At 43.1% G+C, this 26,220-nt stretch overlaps 1 protein-coding gene across 1 annotated transcript; it reads left to right on the forward strand.

Moving 5' to 3' along the window:
• Window positions 1-5,064: 5,064 nt before the first annotated feature.
• On the forward strand, window positions 5,065-25,846 carry SLC36A3 (solute carrier family 36, member 3). Its single transcript, XM_012658270.1, has 10 exons — window positions 5,065-5,591; window positions 8,931-9,021; window positions 10,972-11,060; window positions 13,763-13,858; window positions 17,690-17,774; window positions 19,235-19,453; window positions 19,694-19,792; window positions 20,189-20,355; window positions 23,212-23,381; window positions 24,936-25,846. Exons 1-10 carry the CDS (start codon window positions 5,416-5,418, stop codon window positions 25,202-25,204), a joined length of 1,461 nt encoding a protein of 486 aa, XP_012513724.1. The 5' UTR covers window positions 5,065-5,415; the 3' UTR covers window positions 25,205-25,846.
• The last annotated feature ends 374 nt before the right edge of the window (window positions 25,847-26,220 follow it).

Consider the following 26,220-nt stretch of genomic DNA (forward strand, 5'->3'; position numbering starts at 1 on the left):
CAAAGTGCTAGGACTACAGACGTGAGCCACCTCGCCCAGCCATAATCTATCAATTTAATCTCAATAATACACTCAACTAGATTTCCTGGGAGAGGGGGGAACTTGGCAGATTCTTAAATTCATCTAGAAGAATTAATGTAGATGCAGGGAGAAAATTATGAAAAAGGTGAGTAAAGAGAGTGGACCTTCCCTCTTAGACATTAAGAATATCGCATAGCTATCGTAATTCAAGCAATTTGGTACTAGCATTAAAAAAGACCAATCAATGGGAGGAGAGTACAAAAACAGACCCGAGAATACAAAGAAATGTTATTATATGATGAAGGGAACTGTAGTGAATTCTTATTATTTTCTGCTGCCTCAGCATCTGTTTTAAAATAAGTTGGACTTTCTCATACCAGAAGCCGGGCTTAGTCACCCTTGACACAGTTTCCAGTTTTCCACCTCCCAGTTCTTCGGAGTGACCAATCCAAATACCTGCCCAACACTTACTAGAAGCTCATCAGATGCTGAGCACCATTCTCAATGCTGTACACATACGAACTTTCTCAATCTTCCCAACACCCTCTAACATTTTTTAACAATGTTAAAAAAAATCGATAGATTAAATTGCACGAAATGACCGTGTGTTATTATTGTTGTTGTTAACTCATTCTCCAAATGGCTAAATAGTTTTCCCAGCACTAGTTATTGAATAATCTGTCCTTTTCTCATTTTATTTGAGAGGTTCTTGTGATTTCTTTTACAGGTGAGGAAAATAAGACACAAGTGATTTGGCTAAACCACACAGGTAGTAAGTGGCAGAGCCAGGATTCTATTAAGAATTAAAATTTAAATATTAAAAGGCAAAAAAAAATAGCCATTTAAAAGCAACAGATAACTTAAGAAAATATCTTACGATCTTGAGGTAGCAAAGGCCTTTTGATGTGAAACCAAAAACCACAGTGGAAAAGATCAGGAAATCTAACCCTTAAACATATATTTTGCATTAAAAACAAAACAAAAAAAGCACTGGCTGGCACGGAGTTTGAGGTTGCAATGAGCTGTGATGATGCCACCGCACTCTAGCCCAGGCAACAGAGCAAGACCCTGTCTCAAAAAAAAAAAAAAAAAAAGTGGCTGCTTAAGAGTTTTATTAAGCAAAATAAGGTGCAAGAAAAGACTATGGAAGTAAGCATCTGCAACTCTCAAAAATTGCCGGTGGGAATGCAGAATAGTACAGCCACTTTGGAAAACAGTTTGGTAGTTTGTTATAAAGTTAAAAATAAACTCACCATATGACCAAGCAATCCCACTCTTAAATCATTACCAGATAAATAAAAAAAACATTTGACCCTACGAAGTCCTGTACATGAGCGTTTATAGCAGTTTTGTTCACAATCACCCAAAACTACAAATAATCCCAGTGGCCATCAACAAGTGAATGGATAAGCGCATTGTGGTACATCATACAGTAACATACTACTCGGCTATAAAAAGAAATAAAGTACTGATGTGCTCAACAACATGGGTGCATCTCAAAAGCATTACGCTGAGTAAAAGATGCCAGACTTAAAGTTTACATGTTATAACATTCTGGAAAAGGTTAAACTGCAGGGATGGAACACATCCATCGATGGCTGCCAAGGGCTGGATGTTGTGGGAGAAGATTGACTACAAAGGGGCCCAAGGGAACTTTCTGGAGTGATGGAAATGCTATATAGATTGTAGTGTCAGTTCTAAGACTGTACACATGTGTCAAAACTCATTGACCTGTAGAGTTAAAAGGGGTGAGTTTTCTGAGTGTAAATTATACCTCAATCAACCCAACTTTACAAATAAAACACTCTCCAACCATTAAAGATTATTTCTTCTTGTGTTTGGTGAAGTGAAAATATGTACGGAATATATTAAGTGGGAAAGTTGTATGACCACTTCAAAGAGATATTTGTACAGCCACGTTCATAATAACATTACTCACAGTAGCCAAAAGGTGAAAATAACCCCTAATAGTCATCAACTGATGAATGGACGAACAAAATGTGGCAAAATGTGGTATATGCACACAATGGAATACTATTCAGCCTCAAAAAGGAAGGAAATTCTGACACATGCTACCACGTGGCTGAACCCTGAGGACATTGTGCTGAGTGAAATAAGCCAGTCACAAAAATCTTACACTGTAAGATTCTCCTTAGATGAGGTACCTGGAGTTGTCATACTCATGGAGACAGAGAGCAGAATGGGGGTGGCCAGGGACAAAAGGAGAGGAGAAAGGGGAGTAGTTGTTTAATAGGTAAACAGTTTCAGTTTTGCAAGATGAAAAGCATTCTGGAAATTGTACAACAGTGTGGATGTATTTAACACCAGTAAACTGCACACTTCAAAACAGTTAAGATGATAAAGTTTATATTATATGCAATTTACCACAATTTTCTTCAAAGGCAGTATTTTCACGTTATGTTGGCGGCAGCAGGTGCGGCAGTGCGCCAGCGCTCCGGTGTGCATGAGGGAGGCTGCTCACTCTGGCTGGGGGTGATTTTCACCTTCTTCATCTCGTAGCTTAGAGTTTTGCTTTGCTTTTTTTTTTGAAATGAGCATAGCATGTATTATAATTGTCAGGGTTGATTTTTTAGAGGTTTTGCCCTGGTTCTCTGGCTCCTGGCTTGCAAGAATTACAAGCAGGGCCAGTGGGGAGTGATGACAGACGCTAGCATTTCCACACAAGCAGCTTTTATTGAAGGCTTGTCAGCACAGGATAGAAAGCCAAAGTACATTTCCTGAAGGGAAATGGGTCTATCTCCACGAGTGGAGAAGACCCTGGGGCCTTACCACACTTCTATTTTTATCTCTGCACCTTATGATATGCTAAATGGCGCATGGAATATTCCTTACCTTCCTGGGAATAGAGTGGAGAGTTCTTAGAACTAAGGGCCCTCCCCATTTTTATCCTTAGTGGGTAACTTCCAGGGGTTGCCATGACAATTATAAACTGTCCTGGAACAGATGGGTGTGATTTTTACTATGTTGATGTATGTTAATGGGACAAGGTCATCTTTGGACCTGAGCTCCTAGTTTCTGCGCATGCTCCTGGCCTGCAACAGTCCCTGACCTCAAGTTCCTGCTGTTGTGGGTTAGGTTCTAAATGCTAATTGGTCTCCTCCTTTTTGCCCCCCTCCTCTTTTCCTGTGGTTAATGCTGCCCACCTGCACCTGTCCCTAACTTCATCTATTGCATCTCTGTTTACTGTCTGTCTCCCTGTGAACGTGCAGACACCTTGACAACAGGCGCACCGCCTGTCCTGTTTGTTGCTAAGTCTACAGTGCCTAATATAGAGTAGGCATTTGCTAGGTAAGTATTAAAGCAATGAATAAATGAATAAATGAGACGGGAGAGGGGAAATTATTTTCAACTTGAGAAAAAGTCTTTAGATCACCAGTGGAGAGAGAAATTTCATTTGCTATTCAGAGGAAGAGAGAGGTTCATCATGTTGATTTATGGCAGTACTGAGAGTTGAGGTGGGCATGCTTTGGCCTCCCTTAATCTTGATAAGCAACCTGTGCAGTCCCTCCCAATGAGTACACAATCCAAGTTCAGTGCCAGTGCTTACTCTGCAAAGGCAGCATTAAGATGAGACTTTGTTGATACCCATCCCATCCTTCCTGTTGTTACTCAGGCTAAAAACACTGGAGCCATCCTTAACTCCTTTCTTTCTTCTACACCCATCTCAAGGCCATCAGCACAGCTTCCCGGCTTTAGCTTTAAAAAAAATCCAGAATTCACTCACTTCTCACCATCTCTTTCACTACCACTCTGGATCAAGCCACTGCTGTCTGCCACCTGGGACACTGCAAGAGCCTCTTAGATTACTGTAATAGCCTCCTAATCCTAGTTGATCTCCCTCACTCCCCTTCAGTCTGCTCCTGGCAAAATGGCCCAATATATAAGTCATGTCACTTCTCTGCTCAGAACCCTTCGAGATTTCTCATCTTTCTCAAAGTAAAATCCAAAGGCATTGCAATAGCCTGCAAGATCCACTCCACCCCCTCCCATTACCTCTCTAACCGTATCTCCGCTGTGACCATGTAATTTATCACCCAAACCAGGTTACTTTAATTTATTTATTTTGTTTTATTTTATTTTTTTAGAGATGGGTTCTCACTATGTTATCTAGGCTAGATTTGAACTCCTGGGCTCAAGCAATTCTCATGCCTGAGCCTCCTTAGTAGCTAGTACTACAAGCATGTGCTACCATGCCCAATTTCAGGATACTTTTCATAGTGAAAGGAGGCACTATTAATAATTATGTCAGGGCAACAGGCACAAACCTGGAAAATACTGGGCAAACCAGACACCTGTCTACTCCACTCGTCTCCACTCTCCTTTGTGCACTCTGAGCCAGCCATGTGTCCTCGTTACTACTCCTAAAATACTCCAGCCACTCTCCTGTCTCAGGACCTTTGCACGTATTGTCTCCACTGCTCGAAGTTTCTTACCCAAGATGTACATGGGACATGCTCCCTTGCCTTGTTTACCCAAATGTCACTTTCTCAGTGAGATCCTCCCTGACCATCTGATCTAAAATTGCAGCCCTCCCCTTGGCCAGCACGTCCCATTCCCCTTTCCTGCATTATTCTCTACAGCGCTTATTACCCACTAACAGATACTTGACACATTTGCTTTGCTTATTGTCTGTCTCCCCCAGCCCCACAGACTGCTAATAAATTCCATGAAAGCAGAGATTGCAGTAGGTCTTCTACATTAACGTATTCTCAGCATGGGGAACAGTTCCTAGCATATATTAGGTTCTCCATAAATATCTGTTGAACAAATGATTTTTTTTTAAGTTTACCTGTACTCCCAAATAGCTAGCAGCCCATATACCCCTCCTTGCTCAGAAATTCTGAGCAAGTGGCATTTGAACTGGGCCCTACAAGCCACCTTCACCCCGGCGCAGGCAAGGCGGCAGCTGGATTACTCTGCTGGCCACACCCGCGTGCTGGGGTTCCGCGGCAGCTTATTGGCCGGGCAGCCTCCATTGTGAGGTAGCTCTGGTTTCCTCCTCGCCAGAGGCAGACAAGCCCCGAGCCTGAACCACATCCAGGCACCAGGACCTCCAGTCCAATGGTGCCTTCTTCCTCCCAGTCCCACGGTTCACTTTGCCCTACAGCAGCGAGGGCCAAGGTGGAAGAGGCCAAAAGCCCAGGCGAGTCGTGGCGGGTGACGGAGCGATTGCGAGGGGGACTGAGAATCGCTCTGAGATGGGACTCTCCTAAGTCCCCCGTTCGCCAGGTGAGGCGGCAGCAGCAGCAGCTTCTCAAGCGGCCACTGCTGCACTGACTCGCACGCCTCGGGCTTCGCCGTCGGGCGCCCTTGGGAATTAGGAGCTCAGGTCTGCAGCCATGGGTTCTCTGAGCAAACACCCACTGGAGACCCATGCAAGGCCCTAACCCCGAGCCTCGCCACCTAGCCACCTCGCTGAAGATGTCATTGCTTGGAAGGGACTACAGCAGTGGGCTGAACTCCTTGAATGATGGGTCCAAGTCGCTCTCAGAGAACAGCAGCAGCACGACTTCAGAGAACGTCCACCCTGCTGAGGAAGCGGGACTATCGTAAGTGACCGCGCCACCCTTCCAGAACTTACGTCAAGTTAGGGTGGCGCTGCTGCTTTTGCAGCTCTGGACCCCTTCTCTCTCCTTAACACTCTTACCCCACTGAACAGGAGATACACGGACAAAAGACGAAAACTTCAGAGTCTAAGAAGATTGATCCTTATGGCTGTGGGTATTACCTGTGTCCCAGGTTTGCAAAGTAACCCAGCTAGAGCGGCCATCCCCAACCTGAGCTGCCGATTCCAGGATCAGTTTCCTAACTCGGGCTGGCTTCCCTCTCCTCACACATCTGCCATTATTCTCTTTTTCTCCCCCCCCCCAACTCCTCTCCCCTCCCAGATCCATCCAGAAAACAGTCACCTGCCAATCCCATGTCTCTACCTTTACTGCCCCAAACTCAAACACATAGAACTTTTCTCTAGGACTTTACTGTCAATCAGACTGTTATCTACTCAGACAGATAACAGCCATGGGTGTAACAGCCTGTAAATGACAATCTCTAGTGTTGATAAGGGTACCAGGAAATGTCTTCTCCCATGTCCTTTTGGGAAGAATTAAATTGGTACCTTTCTAGATGGCAGTGTTGCATGTCAAATCCTAAAATGCCATTTGAATAAAACATACAAATACTTATTGGGCAAATGCTATCTTTGAAAGTACACACATACACACACACACACACACACACACACACACACACACACACACACCTGACAGCAGTGGCTACCTCTGGGAAAGAGAACTGGGAGATGGAGATACAGAGATAGGAGAGAGATTCATATATATTTCATAAGATTTTTTGGTTGTTTTTGTTTTGTTTTACCCTTTGAATTTTGTGCTCTGAGTGTTCCTACCTAGTTTAAGTATAATTAAATATAAATGAATATATCTTTTGATCAATAATAGCACTTCTAGGAATTTTTCCTAATGAAATAATAGCACAAGTATGCATGATAATTTTTACTGAGGCACTAGTTATAATGTTGAAAATTTAGAAACATTAAGAGAATCATAGGCCAAGCATGGTGGCTCATGCCTGTAATCCTAGGACTCTGGCTAGGATTGCTTGAGGTCAGGAGTTTGAGATTACCCTGAGCAAGAGCGAGACCCTATCTCTACTAAAAATAGAAAAAAAATTAGAGAATGGTTAAAGTATGGTACAAACGTACAATACAATATAGCCAATAAAAGTGATGGAGAAAATCTATAGACATGGAGACTGTGTAGTACACATTATTCATAGGATCCAGCATGTATAGCAGTTCTCCTCGTGTGAAATTCTGTGCATTTATCTAGAAACAAATAGGGATGCCCAGAAGAATATTAATCATAGTCCATGGTTATTTCCAATTGGTGGGATTTTGGAATTTCCTTTTATAATAGCGATGTGTTATTTGTCAAGGAAAAATATAAAGCTAATTTTTTAAAAAGGCCCAGAGGAACTGCCCCACGTGTTTATGCTCCAAGGCCCTGACGTGTAATGCTGTTCGCTAAGGCTCAATGGCTGCTGCAAAACCTTGTCTCACCTTTCCCATGAGATCTGATTCAAGCGGGGCAAGGTGCTATCGTGGGAAAGAAGTGAGAGATGAAGGGAAGGAGGGAAGGAAGCCGGGAGAGAGAGCATGTCTTTTGAAGAAATTACTACTAAAGAATTGACAAAAGGGAAAAAATTAGATTTTTTTTTTGCTTTGACATATTTTTCAATAATTTCAGTTATTAAGAAATAAAATGTATTTCTTGGAAGTGAAGGGACAACAGGTTCCCACCCCCCAACCCCCACTTAGGTGAATTGACTGACCTAATGGAGATGTGGGAAGACACAGAGGTCCCCAGTGGCCTGCCTGTTCTCTCCACCTGACAGTCCCCCAGTTCGATATTGAAATGCAAAGGCCTCGCACAGCCTCCTCCTCAAAGTCCCCAGTCGTGACTCCTTAAGGGATGAGACATAGACACAAGCACTATCTCTGCCGAACTCACTGTGTGACCTTGGGCTGTTGGTTTCCACTCTCCTGGCCACCTCCAGACAGTGTAAGGGTGGCAGAAGAGGTTCTCTGTCTTGGCCGGAGACTTGGACTGCACCTCCAACGGCCTCCTCCAGACACCCTTTTGTTCCAGGTGGAGGGGGCACCTCTACTGGCTTAAACCAGCCCTTGCTTGCCTTTGTTCTACCACCCCAACTCTGCTTCCTCTTCAAGGAGGCTCTTTCCAACAGGTGAGCCCCATGAAGGCCAAATCAAAGATGGTGGCAATGATGATGATGAAGCTCACATCTGTGAAGCACTTCATGATTTCAAGACTCATCATGTCATTTCCTCTTTTGATTCTTACACAGCCATGGGACATAGGCAGGACTAGAATTATTCTTCTTTTTTGGCAGGTGAGGAAACAGGATCTAAGCAGACTTTAAGGGGCTTCCCAAAGTAGTAACCAAACACAGTAGGTTAATGGCAGAGCTAGAACTCAGAATCCAGTGCTCCTGCCTCTGGATTCAGTGCTCTTGCACTCACTTTTCATTCAAGTTCCTTTTTGATTCTGTTCCCATGGTCCTGTTCCCACTGCCCACCCCCAATCGCCATCAGGATGGGAGCTGCCTGGGCAGGAGCTGCCAGCACAGGTATGAGGACCCCTGGTACCCAGCACCCTGCCCCACACGTTGTAAGTACTCTGTGTGCACGTTAGCAATAGCCCTAAATTATTACATTTTATCTAATGAATAGCATGGATATATTACATAGCAATTCATGGATTATATATATTTATATATATAGCAATTCATATTCGCAATGAATATTGGTTGAGCAAATGGATGAAGTGAACTAGAACCAGTAAATATTCCTGTATGTGGTAGAAGATTATTATCTTTTTTTCTAGTGAGTGAGTTAATAAATGACCTGATGCCAATAAATACTCTGTAAATTGAGGCAATTATGACTAATTTTTGTCATTGTCCATCTAAATGGTAGACAATGTAGTATCAGTAAATATTGAGTGAATAAATCATGAAAGAAATCATCAGATCAATTAACAAACCAGCTGGTTTTAGGGAGTTATCCAGAATGCTAGCAATTTTAATGCACTTTTTTCTTTAGAGCCTAGTGTGGATTAAATCTTTCTTGATGCTCCTGAACTCGCACCAGCCCTGGATCCGATGTTCCAGGACAGATCCCTAGAATGGAGAGTTGCCTCCGAGTCCACTTCATCCGGTCTTGTCCCTCTTCCCCAGGTCTTGTGCCTCTTCTCCACAGGCACCGCTGGAGCTGCTGGAATCAGGCTAAGCCCTGGGCCACCCTGCCCTCCCACTAACAGAGCCCTCTTGTCTCCCTGCTCTCCCCACCACAGGCTGCTGCAAACCTTGATCCACCTGCTGAAATGCAACATTGGCACAGGACTCCTGGGGCTTCCCCTGGCCATAAAAAATGCCGGCTTGTTGGTAAGATGCATGTATGGGACAGGAACTAGGCTTACCTCTTTGGGGAAGGGGTTTATGCATCCCAAATGCTTTTGTACTATTTATCAGTGGGCACTTTGGGGGGACCTTCTGCAATAGGAAATGTGCCTGTTGGCATCAAACCGCTGGAGCCAACCTAGGCCTCCCCAGAGCGGGTGGGCCATTGGTCTCAAACACCCACCGTCTCATAGACTCCACTTTGCCCACTGTCCTCCCCTTCCTGTTTCAAAGCATTTGATGGGTCTGCGGCCACCCCGCCCTGACCGCGCCGATCCCGTCCGCCCTCCAAAGCATTTGATGGCACGTGAGAAAGTGGCTTGAATATGAGGATAGATTCCCCCACCAATCCCACACTCTCCCTGCGCCAACCTGTCCCATCTCTTTCGTCTGTTGATCCCAGCTCCCTTGTGAAATTTGCTCCTCTCTAAAACTTTACCCTTCCTTATGAACATGGATGCCGCCATACCTTGTGTTTTTCTACTACTTGTATCTACCTCACCTGGAATTCCTAAAGTACTTGCAAAGATGGGATATATCTGTTTTTTAATAGACCTAGTGTCCTCAGCTCATTGATAGCTCTGAGGGCGAACTGTCTGATTTCCCTTTACATCTCCCCACAGTAGCTGCTGTAGAGATGGGCACACAGCAAGAAGCAATTAAGGTCTATCGAATTGAATTGATACCAAATATATAGTTTTCATGTGGTTGCAGTGAATTTTTTTGCTTCTCTCTAGGCCTGGTAAGTGACACCATGCCTAAAGAAGGCAAAACAAGACCCTTGCTTCCTCTGACATGACTTCTGATCTTTAGTAGTTCTAATCCAGAAATGGGACTCTCCCCTTTGGAAAACTCTGGGTTCTAGAACTTCTGCAGAAGACATAGCCTTTAGCCAAACTCTCTTTGCCAGTGTGGTATTTGCTTTTTAAGACAGTTCTTGTATCCTTTGATTTTTGCTTCCTAAGAGGCATTTGATGATTTTCTTTACCTTCCATTTCCCACCAGAACCTCTGACCATGATTTATTTGAAAAATATCTATCGAGTACCTACTATGTGCACTCTTAGGCCCTAAGAGTATAGAAGTAAACAAGACAAGAAAGTGTCTGCCACATGGAGGCTACATTCTGGTGGAATCTAGTGGTGCTCTTGATCGCTCGTTTGTTTCTTTGTGATAGGTCACATCTATAAAGACATGAGTGTCCAGAAAAAAGGAGGTGAGAGAGACCTTCTTTACTCTATACCCTTCTGATCACATCTGGAAGATTATGATTAATAATCAGCCCTACTTTTTAAAATGAATATTGACAAATTAGATGCACTAGAAATGATTCTCAACTTGGGATAATTTTTTGCCCCACCGCAGGACATTTACAATGTCTAGAGACATTTTTGGTTGTCACAACCTGGGGGTGGGGGACATAGACACCTAGTGGGTAGAGGCCCAGGGATGCTGCCAAGTATCTTACATTGCACAGGACAGCTCCTTACAACAAAGAATCACCTGCCCCCAAATGTCCATAGTTCCACTGTTGATAAACGCTGTACTAGAGGAAGAGAACTAAGTCACAAGAGGAACCTTGGTCTTCAAGCATCTTGGTGGAGATGAAGACTAGGGTGTGTACAAGGAATTTACCATGGAGGGACTCTAAAAGGGTAGCTGTGGCAGATAAGAAAATGCATGGGCTGTGTGGGGATGTAGTGAGCTCTCTGTCACTGGAGTTATTCTAGCAGAGGTCAAGCAGCCACTTTATAGCGATTGGCTAAGAAGGGTATTCAAACCCTACTATCTCGGGGCACGAGGACATTCAGACAGGGTCTCTCATCCACAGACAGCTTTATTATGGGAGGGGCTGCAGCACTTGGACTAGGAGAGGGCCAGGGTATGGGAATGTTCAGTATGTATCTCACTGTCCCTGTCTCTCCTCTCCCTCCAGGTCGGTCCCATCAGCATGCTGGCCATTGGGATCCTCACAGTGCACTGCATGGTCATCCTGCTGAACTGTGCTCACCACCTCAGTCAGAGGTGAGAGTCCTGCTTCTCTCTCATCCCAGAACTGGGACCCCCTCCAAGGGTGTGTTCAGTTTCTTTTGACCATTGACCCAAGTAACTTGGCCACTTCTCCAGGCCACCACCCCGCCACTCTGGATTCTATGGAGGTGTCGGAGGGGGTGAGAAAGAATCCCAATTGGAGAGTCTAGGTGGAAATCCAGCTCTGCTGCTTACAAGTGGAGTGACTGTGTCAATTCTCTGTACCCCTCTGAGCCTAAATCTCCTTACCTGAGAGCATCAAAGTGATAAAAGATAAAAGTCCTCTGTAGGCCTGGTGTGGTGGCTCACGTCTGTAATCCTGGTACTCCGCTTGAGCTCAGGAGTTGGAGACCAGCCTGAGCAAGAGCGAGACCTCGTCTCTACCAAAAATAGAAAAATTAGCCGGGCGTCATGGTGCACGCCTGTACTTGGGAGGCTGAGGTGGGAGTATCACTTGAGCCCAGGAGTTTAAGGCTATGATGACTTCACTGCACTCCACCAGGGACGACAAAGCAAGATTCTGTCTTAAAAAGAAAAAAACCCAAAAAGTACTATGTAAACTGTTGTATATATGTGTGAGATAGTTAGAGACATGCTTCTTTTCGTTTTAATCTCCCCACCTCCAACTTCCCCCCAGCCCAATACGGACCCCTTCTCAGGGTAATTTGTTCCAGGCAAACTCCTTTCGGAAAAATTTAGTAATAGTAAAAAACATACTTTGCAATAAAAAGAAAAGTTTACAATGACTTCAGTCATTAACAAAACACATATAATACTCCATGTTTATGTATTTGAAACTTTAATTCAAAAACAACTTTAGAAAGAAAAGACAGATGCAATGAAGACAAAGAATGCTGAGATGCCCAGGGCTCAGCTGCTCCCCAGGCGTGCAAATCCAAGTAGGTCCCTGGAAACGTGAAGAAAGCCCTCAAAAATCAAAATAGGGATAGTAAATGAAACTCCTCCTAAAGCCAAATTATCATGATTCAAATAGGTGTATCTGGAGTATGCATCAGTCACACCTAACTTTCGGAGCACTTTCCAGCTCACAAAACACTTTTAAGAGCATTTCCTCACGCAGCAGTTAAATTTATTATGCAAAGACACTGTGCCCGGTGACCGCGCCAAGAGCTTTGCAAGCCTTCTTTACTCCTTACGGTAATTATGCCTCCGTGGTTGGTGCTATTTTCAGTCCCATTTTACAGAATTGAGGCTTAAGTGCTTGCCCAAGGTCACGCAGCTGTGAACTGGCAGAGCCGGTATTCAAAGACCTATCTGACTCCACTCTTAACCATTTTGCAAAGCTTCTCTTCCCTACTGGGATCGTTATATCGCCACGTAGGCGTCTGACACCTGGCCATTCCTGACAGCCCTTCTCTGATTTGTTTCTGATGACTAGTCTTTCATTTTTCTCAAATGCACAGGTTTCAGAATGATGCCTAAGAGCTGGCTATGGCCTTCAGTTATGTTTTAGGTGACTTCCACAGTTTTGTTTTGTTTTTTAGCCAACGTTTAAAAATCTGGAGATTTCACATTTTAAAAAAAACCAAACCTCTGCCTTCTCCTTGAGACAGTCTGGCCCTCTGGGCCTTTATTCCTTTAATGTTCTTCTGGTGGCAAGTCCGATCAACCTCTTTTAGAACGGGGTGTGTGCTCTGGTTTGCCACAGTCTCCACTACTCCCTACTGTGTCTTACGCCCAGCCCCTGTCACCCACCAGGTCACCAGTTTCAGTCTGATCCCATAGCTTTTGAATTTGCAACCCTCGGAGTAATATACTAGCCAGTCCTATGCAAGGTGACCTCATTTGTATTGCACATGCCTGCTGCGGTAAGCAGTAATAAAAATGCCACACTCCCAACACTGCTCCATATCCATCTCTCGCTGTCTCCTCCCCAAAACCCAGCCTGCATGTGAAAATACTGAGGCCCAGAAATCTAGAGAGACTCACTCAACGTCTCCAGCTATGGGCATATGGGATTGAAACCCTGCTATCCTAACAAGTCTGGGGCCCTTTCTCTCTTTCCACTTCTCCCCTCAGTCCAGCAATTAACAACGTGCATTCAGGACCTCAGCAACGTGCTGCTACTCCCACTCGCTCCTGCCACCGATGGCAGGGCCTACAGCAGGGCCTGCCCCACCCTTGGAAAAGGTCACCTAGGAAGAAGGACAAGGGAAGAGGGACAGGCTGAAACTTGGGCGTCACATCGTATAAGGCTGCTGGGCAGGAGCCTGAGTATCACCTGTGCATGGGATCTGGTCCAAGGCAGACATCTCGAATGTTCTGACACCTCCCCAGTGGGAAGGATGAAATGTAAATCCAGAAAAGATAAAATCATGGGCTTGGCCACACCCACAATGCCCCTTCCCCCAGCAGGTCCCCTCACACCTCCTCCCACCACCATATCTCCTCTTTCCTGCTTTACATTTCTAAATCAATGCACAGTTACTATTTACTCAAAAAGAACAAATCCAATGATATCCACTTAAATATCTGTGCTTAAAAAGATACCCACAAGAAAAGAAAAAAAGGCAAACTTTCTTGAAAGTTGTTAAAGTATAAAATATACCATTGCTAGAAAATTAACAGAACACTCCATGCTAACATACAAATATATAATAATGACTTACTCTGGGAGTAAATTGTACCTTTAACAAAAATGTTTTAAGTTACACGTTGTCGTCCTTTCCCCCTAGACTGCAAAAGACTTTTGTGAACTATGGAGAGGCCACGATGTACAGCCTTGAATCCTGCCCAAACACCTGGCTGAGGACACACTCCGTGTGGGGGAGGTAGTAGAAAAATAGCAATCGTAATCCTCACCAGCTCTTCCTTTATTTCTAGTTACCCAGGTTTGAAATGAATATGTTCTTATTGTAAACTATCAAACACAACATAGAGACTCCTCCCAATAGCCCGTCCCCATCCCACTCTTTCTAATCATTGATATCTAGTTAGTAAATATTCCTCTAGACGTTTTTTTCCTATGTGTACATCAATACATGTATGTGAATGGAAGTATATAATTTCTTTTATATTTTCTTATATGTTACTTGGAATAATTTCTGGAAAATTGTTTTTTCATCTGACAATATAATATGTCCCTAATTTTTTTCCACATTGGGACATATACACCTACCTCATTATTTTTTAAGGCTCACAATGTTCCCTAGTGTGAATGTACACCACAGTTTTATTTGATTATTCCCCTGGTGGTGAACATTCAGGTTGTTACCTTGCTCGATAAAAAGTTAATGGTGAGGGGGGAGGAGGGGGCAAGGGCAACATACGTAACCTAAACATCTGTACCCCCATAATATGCTGAAATTAAAAAAAAAAAAAAAAGAAAAAAAAAAGTTAATGGTGGGCCGGGCACAGTGGCTCACGCCTGTAATCCTAGCACTTTGGGAGGCCGAGGCGGGCGGATCGCTCAAGGTCGGGAGTTCGAGAGCAGCCTGAGCAAGAAGCCTGAGCAAGAGCGAGACCTCGTCTCTACCAAAAATAGAAAAATTAGCCGGGCGTCATGGTGCACGCCTGTACTTGGGAGGCTGAGGTGGGAGTATCGCTTGAGCCCAGGAGTTTGAGATTGCTGTGAGCTAAGCTGACACCACGGCACTCTAGCCCGGGCAACAGAATGAGACTCTGTCTCAAAAAAAAAAAAAAAAAGTTAATGGTGTACAAAATGGTTTTCTCTGTCTTAGCTTCTCAGATCATCTCAACAACCTTGTGAGGTAGGCAGGGTGGGTTGTTATTGTCCTGGAAATATGAGGTGACCCAAAGGCATAGACGTTGATAGTGGTGGAGCAGAGATTTGACCAAGAACCTAACACTGCACTCTTTCTTGGCAAAGTCCTTTGAGAGGCAGTGAGTCCCTCTTATGGCTGCTAAGATCCCTTCTGCAGCTCCTCTCCTGGGATGGGTTCTCAGTAGGTCATTGATCTCCTGATAGGAGCCACTCTAATGGTCAAACCAGTGAGGTCATGTGACAGAAATAATGGATGCCTTACAATAATGGATGGCTTATCAATTTTCATGACACCCTGAATAAATATTTAAGGCATGAAGGGCCCTTACAGATCACTATATTCATGCCTGCTCAGATGGAGAAAAATGAAACTCAGAGAGGACAATAAAGTTGTTCAGGATCACACAGGAATTTAGAGGTAAAGCAAGGACTGGCACCCAGCATCTAGCTCCCACCATGACACTGGAAGTTCAGAGACTGAGAAAGAGTTGGAAACATTTTATTTAAACTAATGATCTATCATTTTTAATGTACTAAGAGATACCTAGGGAGCTTGCTTAAAAACTGCCCATTCCATGTAGGCAATAATCGTTAAAGGATGCTCAAGATGTTAGATGAAAGGTCATTGGGAAACTTTATAAAGCAAGAAGGCACCAATACCACCTGACCTCATGTACTCATCTTGGCATCTCACGTTTAGACAGGCAGGACAGCCAGACATGGTGTATCTCACAATGGGATACAGTAGGGAGTACAGAGTACCACCTCTGAAATATTCTTGCTAGAAAACAAAGAATCTCCACCTAATCAAGCCACTAGATCTAGTATTTGTTTACAGGCAACACAGGGCATAGAGGAATAAGATAAATGATGTCATGAGGAAGTCATCAACCAAATCTGAAAAATAGGATATACTGCAGAACAAATAGTCTGGTATCCTCAGTAACACCAAGAAATAAAAAGTTGCAAGGAGAAAAGAAAACAGGGAAAGGGGAATATAGCAGTTTTAAAAATTTGAGAGACTTAACAAAATGTAATATATAGACTTTTTTGGAAACCAGCTATAAGATAGATATTTTGGAGACCGATTTGAGAAATCTGGATATGAACTAAATATTAGATGACATAAATAAATTGCTGTTAATTTGATAAAGGATAATAATGGTCTGATGATTATCCTTTTTAAATTCTTATCCATTAGGGCTTCATACTGAGTTATTTATAGGGGAAATTATTTGAGGTCTTTGGTTTGCTACAAATACTCTGACAAATTAAGTATGTGTGTGGTAGAGATAAAGAGATGGATAGAAGGAGATTGGCAAAAAGTTAATAACTGTTGAAACTAGAGATTCATTAAATTATTCTTATTGCTTGTGTATATATGTGAAAAGCTCCATAATAAAGACAGAAGAAAACCAATGATCTGAAGTTTCATGTGACACCTCCCAGATTCTGACACAATAGGCTGATATGAGAACCAGGAGTTTGTATTTTTGACTTAACACCTCAACCAACAAATTGGTTGGTACCGCAACCCAATTTTGAAAAACACTGATCTAAATAATTAGAATCTAAACATTAGATCTAAACATTAGAATCTAAGTAAAGGAACATATTTCTGTTCCCTTAAAAAAATAAACACATCTCCAAATTTGGAACACTAAGAATCCAAAAGAATAATGACAATAGCAGAGTATAAGATATTAAATTTTTAAAATAATTAATAATTCTATCATGATACCAAAAGAAAGAGAAGGGAAGAAAATCCGTCTCCTAAATGCCAGCTAATACATTTAGAAGAAATGACAGATAGAATTAGAAAATCACCACCTTGCAGCCACTGATGAAATAATTGATTCAGGCAATGAATGTTAAAACCATTGTTTTGAGGGAAATAGGATACTCCTGCCATCTTAAAGTTTTACCCCATAGATTACAAAGGAAAACGTACATTTACGATGGAGAGAACTGGTAGTCACCACTGTAGTAGAACAGCAGGACCTCATGTGCCTTCCCATATGATGAAATAGAGGTGCAAAACATCACCTCTTAGTGAATTTCATCATGAGGAAGCAATCGTGCAAGTCCACGATGTGGGGCATTCTACAAGACAATTGGCTTGGACTCTTCAAAAAAAGCCACTAACATGAAAAACACAAAAAGATAGATATATGTGGGGCTGTTCCACGTAAAAAAAAAAAAAAAAAAAAGACTAAAGAGATATGGCCAAATGCAATATACAACACTTCATTAAATCCTGAATTAAAAAAAAGCAGCTACAAAAGATATTTTGGAGAGAATTGGGGTAGTACTATGCCATTTTATATAAGGGACTTGAACATCTTCAGGTTTTGGTATCCACAGGGGGTGGGGTGGTCCTAGAACCAATGTCCTACAGATAACAAAGGGCGACTGTATTTCTTAATAAAATAGGGACTGTATATTTGAGGATATTAATGTTGATTTTCTGGCTATCGTAGTCTTAAGAGAGACATGCTGAGGTATTTAGGGCTGAAGTGTTATGATATCTGCAAATGACTTGCAAATGATTCTGAAAAACAAGTGCGTGCGTGTGTGTGTGTGTGTGTGTGTATGTTTGTGTATGTGTGGATGGTTGAATGAACACATACATACAAACATACCTACATAATGCAATTTGGGGCAAAAAATTAACAATTGATATATTTACTTAAAGAGTATATGGTTGTTAATTATACTATTTTTTTTGACTTTTTCTATAGGCTTTAAAATGTTCAAAATAAGAAAAATAAAACATAATATCAACAGAAATAATCATTTCAAAAAGTAAACACATTCAAAAAAGATAATTGTAATGTTTGTTTTCTCCTTTTGTTTTACCTCTTCTTTTCCTTCCCAGGTACACCGTCAGCTTCTTATTAATCATCACGCAGCTGGGCTTCTGCAGTGTTTATTTTATGTTTATGGCAGATAATTTACAACAGGTAAAGAGGCCAGTCCTGGGCAGAGTGGTAGAAAGGCAGACCTCCGGCTCCTAGGGCTACATTAGCAAAAGTATAGTCTTCAGATCATGGGAGGAGACAGCTTCATTTCTACCCCTGGATGAGACCACACTTGGAAGTTCTCTCAGTCCCAAGAATCACATTTTTAAAAAGATCATTGAGGAGCCAAAGTAATTTCTGAAAAATGTAACCAGGGTAGAGAGAGAGGCTTGTAATCATGACCAATCAGAAATAACTGAGAATCTCTAGCCTGAAAAGCATTGGTGAAATTTAAGCATCTCAAGGTGTTCATGTAGAAGATGCCTAACTAAATATATGGCAAGCAACCTGCAACCTTCCCCTCACTGCATTCCCAATAGACATTATAAATCAATCACAGCATTCTTTCTTGGCTTTGTGGAATAGAGGAGCTTACTTGTTTCCATGCACCCAAATAGCCAGAAAGAACTATGACAAGTATTGCAGATAGAATATTCAAGCAGATGGAATTTTTTTCCAAATTACAGGTCTTTATTTTATTTTTTAGCTTTCTACATTGATATATAATAGTTGTACTTATTTATGGTGATATTTTGATACATGTTATACAATGCATAATGATCAAATCAAGTTAATTGGGATATCCATCACCTCAAACATTTATCATGTCTTTGTGTTGGAAACATTCCAAATCTTCTTTTCTAGTTATTTTGAAATATACAATAAATTATTGTTAACTACAGTTGCCCTACTGTGGCTGCCAAACACAGGAACTTAGTCTTTCTAACTGTATTTTTCTACCCATTAACCAACCTCTCTTGGATAAAGAAAATGTGGTATATATGTACAATGTAATATTGTTCAGCCATAAAAAAGAAAGAAATCTTGTCATTTGCAGCAATGTAGATGGAACTGGAGGACATTATGTTAAGTGAAACAGTCAAGAACAGAAAGACAGATATTGCATGTTCTCACATGTGGAAGCTAAAAAAATTGATCTCATGGAGGTAGTAGGTAGAATCAAGTAGATAGATTTTGTTCAGTATGTAGAGCTTTCCAATGTTTAGGACTATTTAAAGTTAAAGAGGATATTCTTGTGTAATAAATTCCCTTTCTTTGGACATATGAAAGAAAAATTTGGTGAGGAAGAAGAGGTTAGGCCAGATGACAAAGGGACCCTTCAGCCTTGGGCCTTTATGATTCTAAGGCTTTCTGGTTGTCACAGTCATGGGCATTACAGTTAGGGTTGCCAAATTTGGCAAATAAAAGTAGGTGACACCCAGTTAAATTTGAATTTCAGATAAGTAGTGAATAATATTATTTTTACTGTATGTCCTATGCAATGTTGGGGACATATTGATACTAAGAAGTTATGTCAATCATCTGAAATTCAAATTCCATTAGTGTCTTGTGCTTTATCTGGCCGCCCTAACTATACCACCTTTCATTATGCTACATATCAGATGGTGGAAGAAGCCCACGTGACCTCCAACAACTGCCAACCCAGGAAGAACCTGGTGCTGACTCCCATTCTGGACATTCGTTTCTACATGCTGGCAATCCTGCCCTTCCTGGTCCTGTTGGTGTTCATCCAGAACCTCAAGGTGCTGTCCATCTTCTCGACATTGGCCAACATCACCACCCTGGGGAGCATGGCTCTCATCTTTGAGTATATCATACAGGTCTGTGCCTGAAACCACAGCAGAAGGGGGTCGGGGTCCCGAGTCTCAGAAACGCCTGAGGAGGGTCATTAGCAGGATGGGCAGGTGAAGATGAAGAAGGGAATCCCCTGCTCTGATCAGCCTCTGCCAATATGACATCTAGGAACACTTCTGCCCCACAAGCTATAAAAGCTAATCATCACCCATCATCATCCAAAGATTTGCGATCAAAGCCAATGCCCTTGTCCTACTGTGTTTCAGGGGATTCCGTATCCCAGCAACCTACCTCTGATGGCGAACTGGAAGACCTTCTTGCTGTTCTTTGGTACAGCCATCTTCACATTCGAAGGCGTCGGTATGGTAAGATCGATGGGGTCTCAGTGAACAGTCCCTAAGTGCTCTGTAGAGTGGCCGATTTTGGCTCCAGATTTCTAAATAAATAGTATCTATGAAAAGTGCAGAACATGATCTCCTGGTAGAGGGGAAGTCAGAGCCCACACACAGGTGCCTGCTGCTCCATGCCCCACGCTAAGCCGTGAAGACCGAGTGAGAATTCACTCGTCAGCCTAGGTGGAGCAGGGCATTCCTGGAAACAGCCAACATGAGAGAAAATGAAAGGGAGCCCCATCCTGTGAAGAGGCCCCTTCCTGACCCTGGGCCCATGTGGAGAGCGACGTCTGTGCTTGTGGGGGACCCTGCTCCTTCACAAGGGGCCACATTTCCACCTTGTCTCCCCCAAACTCTTTTCACCCCCAGGTTCTGCCTCTCAAAAACCAGATGAAGGACCCACAGCAGTTTTCCTTTGTTCTGTACTTGGGGATGTCCCTTGTCATCAGCCTCTATATCTGCCTGGGGACACTGGGCTATATGAAGTTCGGGTCAGACACCCAGGCCAGCATCACCCTCAACTTGCCCAATTGCTGGTACGTCCCTGCCCTCCTCGGCTCGGGATGGGGAGAGGCGTGGGACCTGAGCCTGAGCAGCAGAGTGGGGCATTCCCTCGGGTTATCATTACCAATAAATATTTACTGTTAGTAGTAGTATTCATTACAGCAACAGGTAAGTTTGATAATCTAGGCACTGTGCATTACTTCAATTAATTCTTACAATATGGTGATACTGTAAGTGACTAAGCAATCAGTATAGCCAAGAGTTTAAGAGCGAAGGTTCTAAAGCTAACTAATGGGGTTTGCACCCTGGTTCTTATGTGACCTTGAGCAAGCTATCTAATATTGTAGACCTCATGTCCATCCTCGTCAGTGTGATGAGGATAATACTAATGCCCATTTGTATCAGTCAGGACAGGCGAGGTTACGCTCCAATAATCGATAAGTCCGAAATCTCAGTGGCTGGACATACCAGTGCTTAATCCTGTGCTCATGCCTCATGCCCATTATGGCGTGGCTGGGGTGAAGCTACGCACCATCCCCACTCCAGGGCCAGCCACTCTCTAAAGTGTTGCCGGCTGCCAAGGCAGTGAGCACAGTGAGTCCTGCCCTTTCCCATGAAGCTGGTAAAGCCGCCTTGGAAGTGACATACATCCCTCCTGTTCACACTTCATCGGTCAAAGCAAGTCACATGGCCACACCTCACTCCGAGGGGTCAGGGAAGTGCAATGCCACCACTTCCTAGAAGTATTTGGTGGACAGCACAAATGACCGCCACGCTACCTCATGAAGTGACTGTGAGGATTAATTGGTTTAATTGACGGCAAATGCTTGGGAAAGTGCCTGGCACATGGTAGGCACTCACTGAGTGTTAGCTATCATCGCTGTTACTGTCCCCGCAGCCTTTGTCTTTCTGAGGTGAGTAGGATGCTAGGGCATTCATTTCCCTCAAAGCCAGAGCTGCAGAATGAGAAAAATGCCACCAGCCCCGCCCACGTCATTGTGTTGTGGTAAAGACTAGATGAGATCATAAACATGGCATTCCTTTGAAGTTGAACCTTTACACCAGTAAGACATCATCCGAATACGTTGTTCTTATTCTGCGCGAGTTGGGCTGCCTCTGGCAACCTGGGGCAGGGCACTTTCCTTCCCGGGACCTCAGCTAGAAAATGAGGGCGTTGAACTCCGTCAGGACTTCACACCTCTTGGTGTGAACCTGGCTGGTCATCAGGTTCTTCAGGGGAGCCTTAAACAAATATCTCTTCCCAATAAGATTAAAGGCCAACAACCCAAGAAGAAATGGGCAAAGAGCATGATCAAACAGTTCTCAGGCAAATGAAAAAGTGGATGGCCAGATGGCCAGATAGAAAGATGCTTGAAAATATAATAGAAATGGAGTTTAAAAAATCCAATAGCAAAGACCAGCATACCCTCGCACGCTGTTTGGCAAGGATGTGGGGAAGCAGGTCCTTTCATATACTAGGACAACAAATGAGCAGTATGTCAGTAGCTATCAAAATTTAAAATCACATAGACTTGTACCCAGCATTTTTACTTCTGAGGTTGTATAACATATGTGCATAGATATATGTACAAGTGTATTCTTTGCAGCATTGTTTGCTTGGAACAAAGACTAGGCATAATCTAAATATCCATTAACTGGTGATCAATTAAAAAAGTTACAGTATATCTATGCAATTGGAATACCAAACAGCTACTAAATAGAAGAGCCAGATCTGTGTGTACTGGCAGGGAACAATCTTCAAGAAATATTGGATGAAGGAAAAAAAAGGAGTTCAACAGTGTATAGAGGAATGATGCAATGCATGTGTGTATGCACGTAAGTGTGTGTATTCACGTGTGTGTGCATGTGCACCTGTGTGTGTTCTTACATTCTGTGTAAGCTTGTACTTACACGAATTATTTCTGGGCTGGGCGTGGTGGCTCATGCCTGTAATCCTAGCACTCTGCGAGGCCGAGGCAGGAGGATTGCTTGAGCTCAGGAGTTTGAGACCGGCCTGAGCAAGAGCAAGACCCCGTCTCTACTATAAATAGAAAGAAATTAGCCAAACAACTAAAAATAGAAAAAATTAGCCGTGCACGGTGGCACGTGCCTGTAGTCCCAGCTACCTGGGAGGCTGAGGCAGGAGGATCGCTTGAGCCCAGGAGTTTGAGGTTGCTGTGAGTTAGGCTGATGCCGCGGCACTCTAGCCCGGGCAACAGATTGAGATTCTGTCTCAAAAACAAACAACAAAAAAAAACTATTTCTGGAAGGGCCACAGGAAAGCTCTGAGTGATTGCCTATGGAAAGGGGAGCTGGAGACTAGAAATTAAGGTGGGAAGGATGCTTTTCACTGCATGACTTTTGTACTGTAAATTTTATTCTATGTAGATTTTACCTTTTTAAAATATTAAAAGAAAAGAAAACCATGGATAGATTCCTGGGCCACAGGTCTACTAACTCAGAATCTCCAAGAATGTATAGTTTTAATAAGCTTCCCTGGTAGCCCTGGTGGCCAGTCTGGCCTGAGTCATTGGACACTAGTCAATTCTATAACTCAATAACAAGTACAGGTTGAGTATTCCTTATCTGAAATGCTTGGGACCAGAAGTGTTTCAGATTTTGGATTGTTTTGGATTTTGGAATCTTTGCATTGTATTTACTGATTCACATCCCTAATCTGAAAATCTGAAATCTGAAATGCTCCAGTGAGTATTTTTCTTTGTGTGTCATGTCAGCGCTAAAAAAGTTTAAGATTTTGGAGCATTTCTGATTTTGGCTTTTCGGATTAGGGGTACTCCACCTGTAACAGCTTCTGAACAATGAGTGAATCCTGAATGGCTCTTCTGGGGACCCACGTGACATTTCGCATCCCATCCATCTGTCTGCAGGTTGTACCAGTCTGCGAAGCTGATGTACTCCGTTGGCATCTTCTTCACCTATGCCCTCCAGTTCCACGTCCCGGCCGAGATCATCATCCCATTCGCCATCTCCCAGGTGTCAGAGAACTGGGCACTGTTTGTAGACCTGTCTGTCCGCACAGCCTTGGTCTGTCTGACCTGTGAGTAGGATAAAAGGGCACTCTTTGCCCAAAGCTATGACAGGAAATCACACTGGTGCCCATCCCACCATCATTGGCTCAGCCACTAGCCTTCTTTGTGACCTAGGGCAAGATACTTCATCTCCCTGGATATTGATTTTTCCACTTGAAGTGGGGCTTAACAGAACTACCACGCAGTAATGTCACAGTAATCTCTACTGACTACACATAGAAAGGATACACTGACTGGCTTATGGGACAAATAAATATCATTCATTTAATCACCCTTCTATATGGCAAGCACTGTGCTGACATTATCTAATCATCTAATACTCATGACTGCCTAGCAATGTAATGTTACCAACTGAGGGAACTGTGACCCCGACAAATTAAGTAACATGCCCAAGTCATACATGCTAAGTGACAGAGCTGGGATTTGAACATGGGTTGTGTAGCACCAAAGCCTATGTTTTCCATTGTGCCATATTCCTTCCTATTGTTAATTCTGAACGAGTCCCCTATTATAAAGTAGTGTTTAACTGTAGGGAAAAACCCCAAGGGGCTGATCATTTTTGGGGTGCACTCTTTTCTCCTCCTTTCCTCTCTCCCTCCCTCCCTTTCTTCATGCTCCCTTCCATTCATTCCGTCACTCATTCGTGGGAGCCATTGTAGGTGTTTGGGAAACATTATGAACAGGGCTGGGAAATTCATTCTTTGGAGCATGTCCAGACATGGAGAATCCAGAAAAGGTGCCCCATGAGGCCGGGTGCGGTGGCTCACGCCTGTAATCCTAGCACTCTGGGAGGCCAAGGCGGGCAGATTGTTTGAGCTCAGGAGTTTGAGACCAGCCGGAGCAAGAGCGAGACCCCGTCTCTACTAAAAATACAAAGAAATTAATCAGACAACTGAAAATATATAGAAAAAATTAGCCGGGCATGGTGGCACATGCCTGTAGTCCCAGCTACTTGGGAGGCTGAGGCAGAAGGATTGCTTGAGCCCAGGAATTTGAGGTTGCTGTGAGCTAGGCTGATGCCATGGCACTCTAGCCCGGGCAAAAAAGAGTGAAACTCTGTCTCGAAAAAAAAAAAAAGAAAAGGTGCCCCATGAGGATAAGAGTCAAGCACTTATTGGGCACCTACAGTGTGCCAAGTTCTTCCCTATACATGAGAGGGAGCATAGTAGAGTGGAAAGGACATTAGATCAAGCATCCCAGTGGAGTCTCATCTCAGCCCTATGTGAACTTGAGCAAGTCCTGTTTCCTCTAGAGCTTGAAATGTCCCCATATCTACAGTGAGGAGGTTATGATAGGTAAGTGGTAGAGGAGCCCTTTCAATAAAGATTATATATGAAAAATCCAATATACAAAATATAAAAAGAGAGCACGTGTGTTGGTGGTTAAAACAGAGGTGGGCGTTCAGCACTGCATTGCCTGATCTACCGCTCGAGCCTGTTCAAGACTGTTCGAGCAGTATCTCAGGCATCTGTGGAATTCTAGGGCTCCAAAACAGTGGTTTATTTCTGAGCTCCCTTTTTGCAGGGACATTCAGTAATTCTAAATTTCTCTTCTGATCACAGGTGTCTCAGCCATCCTCATCCCCCACCTAGACCTGGTCATCTCCCTGGTGGGCTCTGTGAGCAGCAGCGTCCTGGCCCTCATCATCCCGCCCCTCCTGGAGATCATCACCTTTTACTCTGAGGACATGAGCTGTGTCACCATTGCCAAGGACATCATGATCAGCATCCTGGGCCTTTTGGGGTGTATATTTGGGACATACCAAGCCCTCTATGATTTGACCCAGCCCATCAACCATTCCGTGGCCAACTCCACAGGTGTCTATGCATAACTGTCTATTTTTATTCTTACGGCTCTGCCTTCCTCCCACCCCCAGTTTGACTTCCCTGTGGATGTTGTAGACCTTCAGCAAACCCTCCCATCTCTATATTAACTAGTGGCATCTTTTTATCTTTCCAAGAGGAGCATAGATAACACAAGTTAGTACTAATGCCTCTCAGGCTCTGCCTTTTTTGGTTTTGGTTTTCTTTTCTTTTTTGTACCTCTGAACCAAATCACATTCAATCATTTGTATTATCAGCCTCGTTTAATGGAAAAGGGATGTCATTCACCCCTATCTTCCTGGAAACAGGGAACAAGCATAAATGCAAAAGAAATTGTTTTCTCTGTACTGCAGTAGCTGCCCTTAACGCATCAGATTTAGAAAAGTGTATATTACGGGAAGGGAGTTTCCTATTTAGGTATTCTAAATGAGAGAATCACAGGCAGAACAAAACCAGAACTTAGCAGTAACTTTGTCCAGCCGCTGCCTCTGCCACTGATTGCCTATGGGACCTTGGGCAAATTGCTCCTCCTCTCTCAGTCTTAGCTTCTTTGCCTATAAGTGAAGGGTTGAGCTAATTGATTATTAAGGGCTCTGTCAACTCTGACATTCTGAAAGTGAAAAAAAGAAGTTAATTTATTTTCCAACCACAAAGACTAACCGTGCTAGAGTTGGTAAGGATGTGGAGTAACTGAAACTCCATGTGCTGCTACTATGAATGGAAAATGGTGCAACAGTTTGTAGTTTCTTTAAAAGTTAGACATATACCTACTGTATGATCCAACTATTCCACTTTAAGATATTTAACTGAAAAAAGAAAATATATACCCATAAAAAGACTTGTACACAAATGTCCATGGTAACTTTATTTGTAATAGCAAAAAAATGGGAAACAAAGTAAATGTCTATCAGCAGGTGAATGGATAAATAAACTGTGGATATCCATACACTGGAATACTACTCAGCAATGGACAGAAAAAAACTGTTAATGCACACAATAAAATGGATAAATGTCAAAATAACTA

The sequence above is a fragment of the Propithecus coquereli genome, unplaced genomic scaffold (genome assembly GCF_000956105.1).
Source record: "Propithecus coquereli isolate 6110/MARCELLA unplaced genomic scaffold, Pcoq_1.0 Scaffold58, whole genome shotgun sequence".
NCBI classification, from domain to species: Eukaryota; Metazoa; Chordata; class Mammalia; order Primates; family Indriidae; genus Propithecus; species Propithecus coquereli.

Coding starts and splice junctions, on each gene's coding strand:
- SLC36A3 (XM_012658270.1), top strand. CDS start 5,416: ATGCAAGGCCCTAACCCCGAGCCTCGCCACCTAGCCACCTCGCTGAAG. Junction 9,022..10,971: donor TAAAAAATGCCGGCTTGTTG/GTAAGATGCATG, acceptor CTCTCCCTCCAG/GTCGGTCCCATCAGCATGCT. Junction 11,061..13,762: donor GCTCACCACCTCAGTCAGAG/GTGAGAGTCCTG, acceptor CTTTCCCCCTAG/ACTGCAAAAGACTTTTGTGA.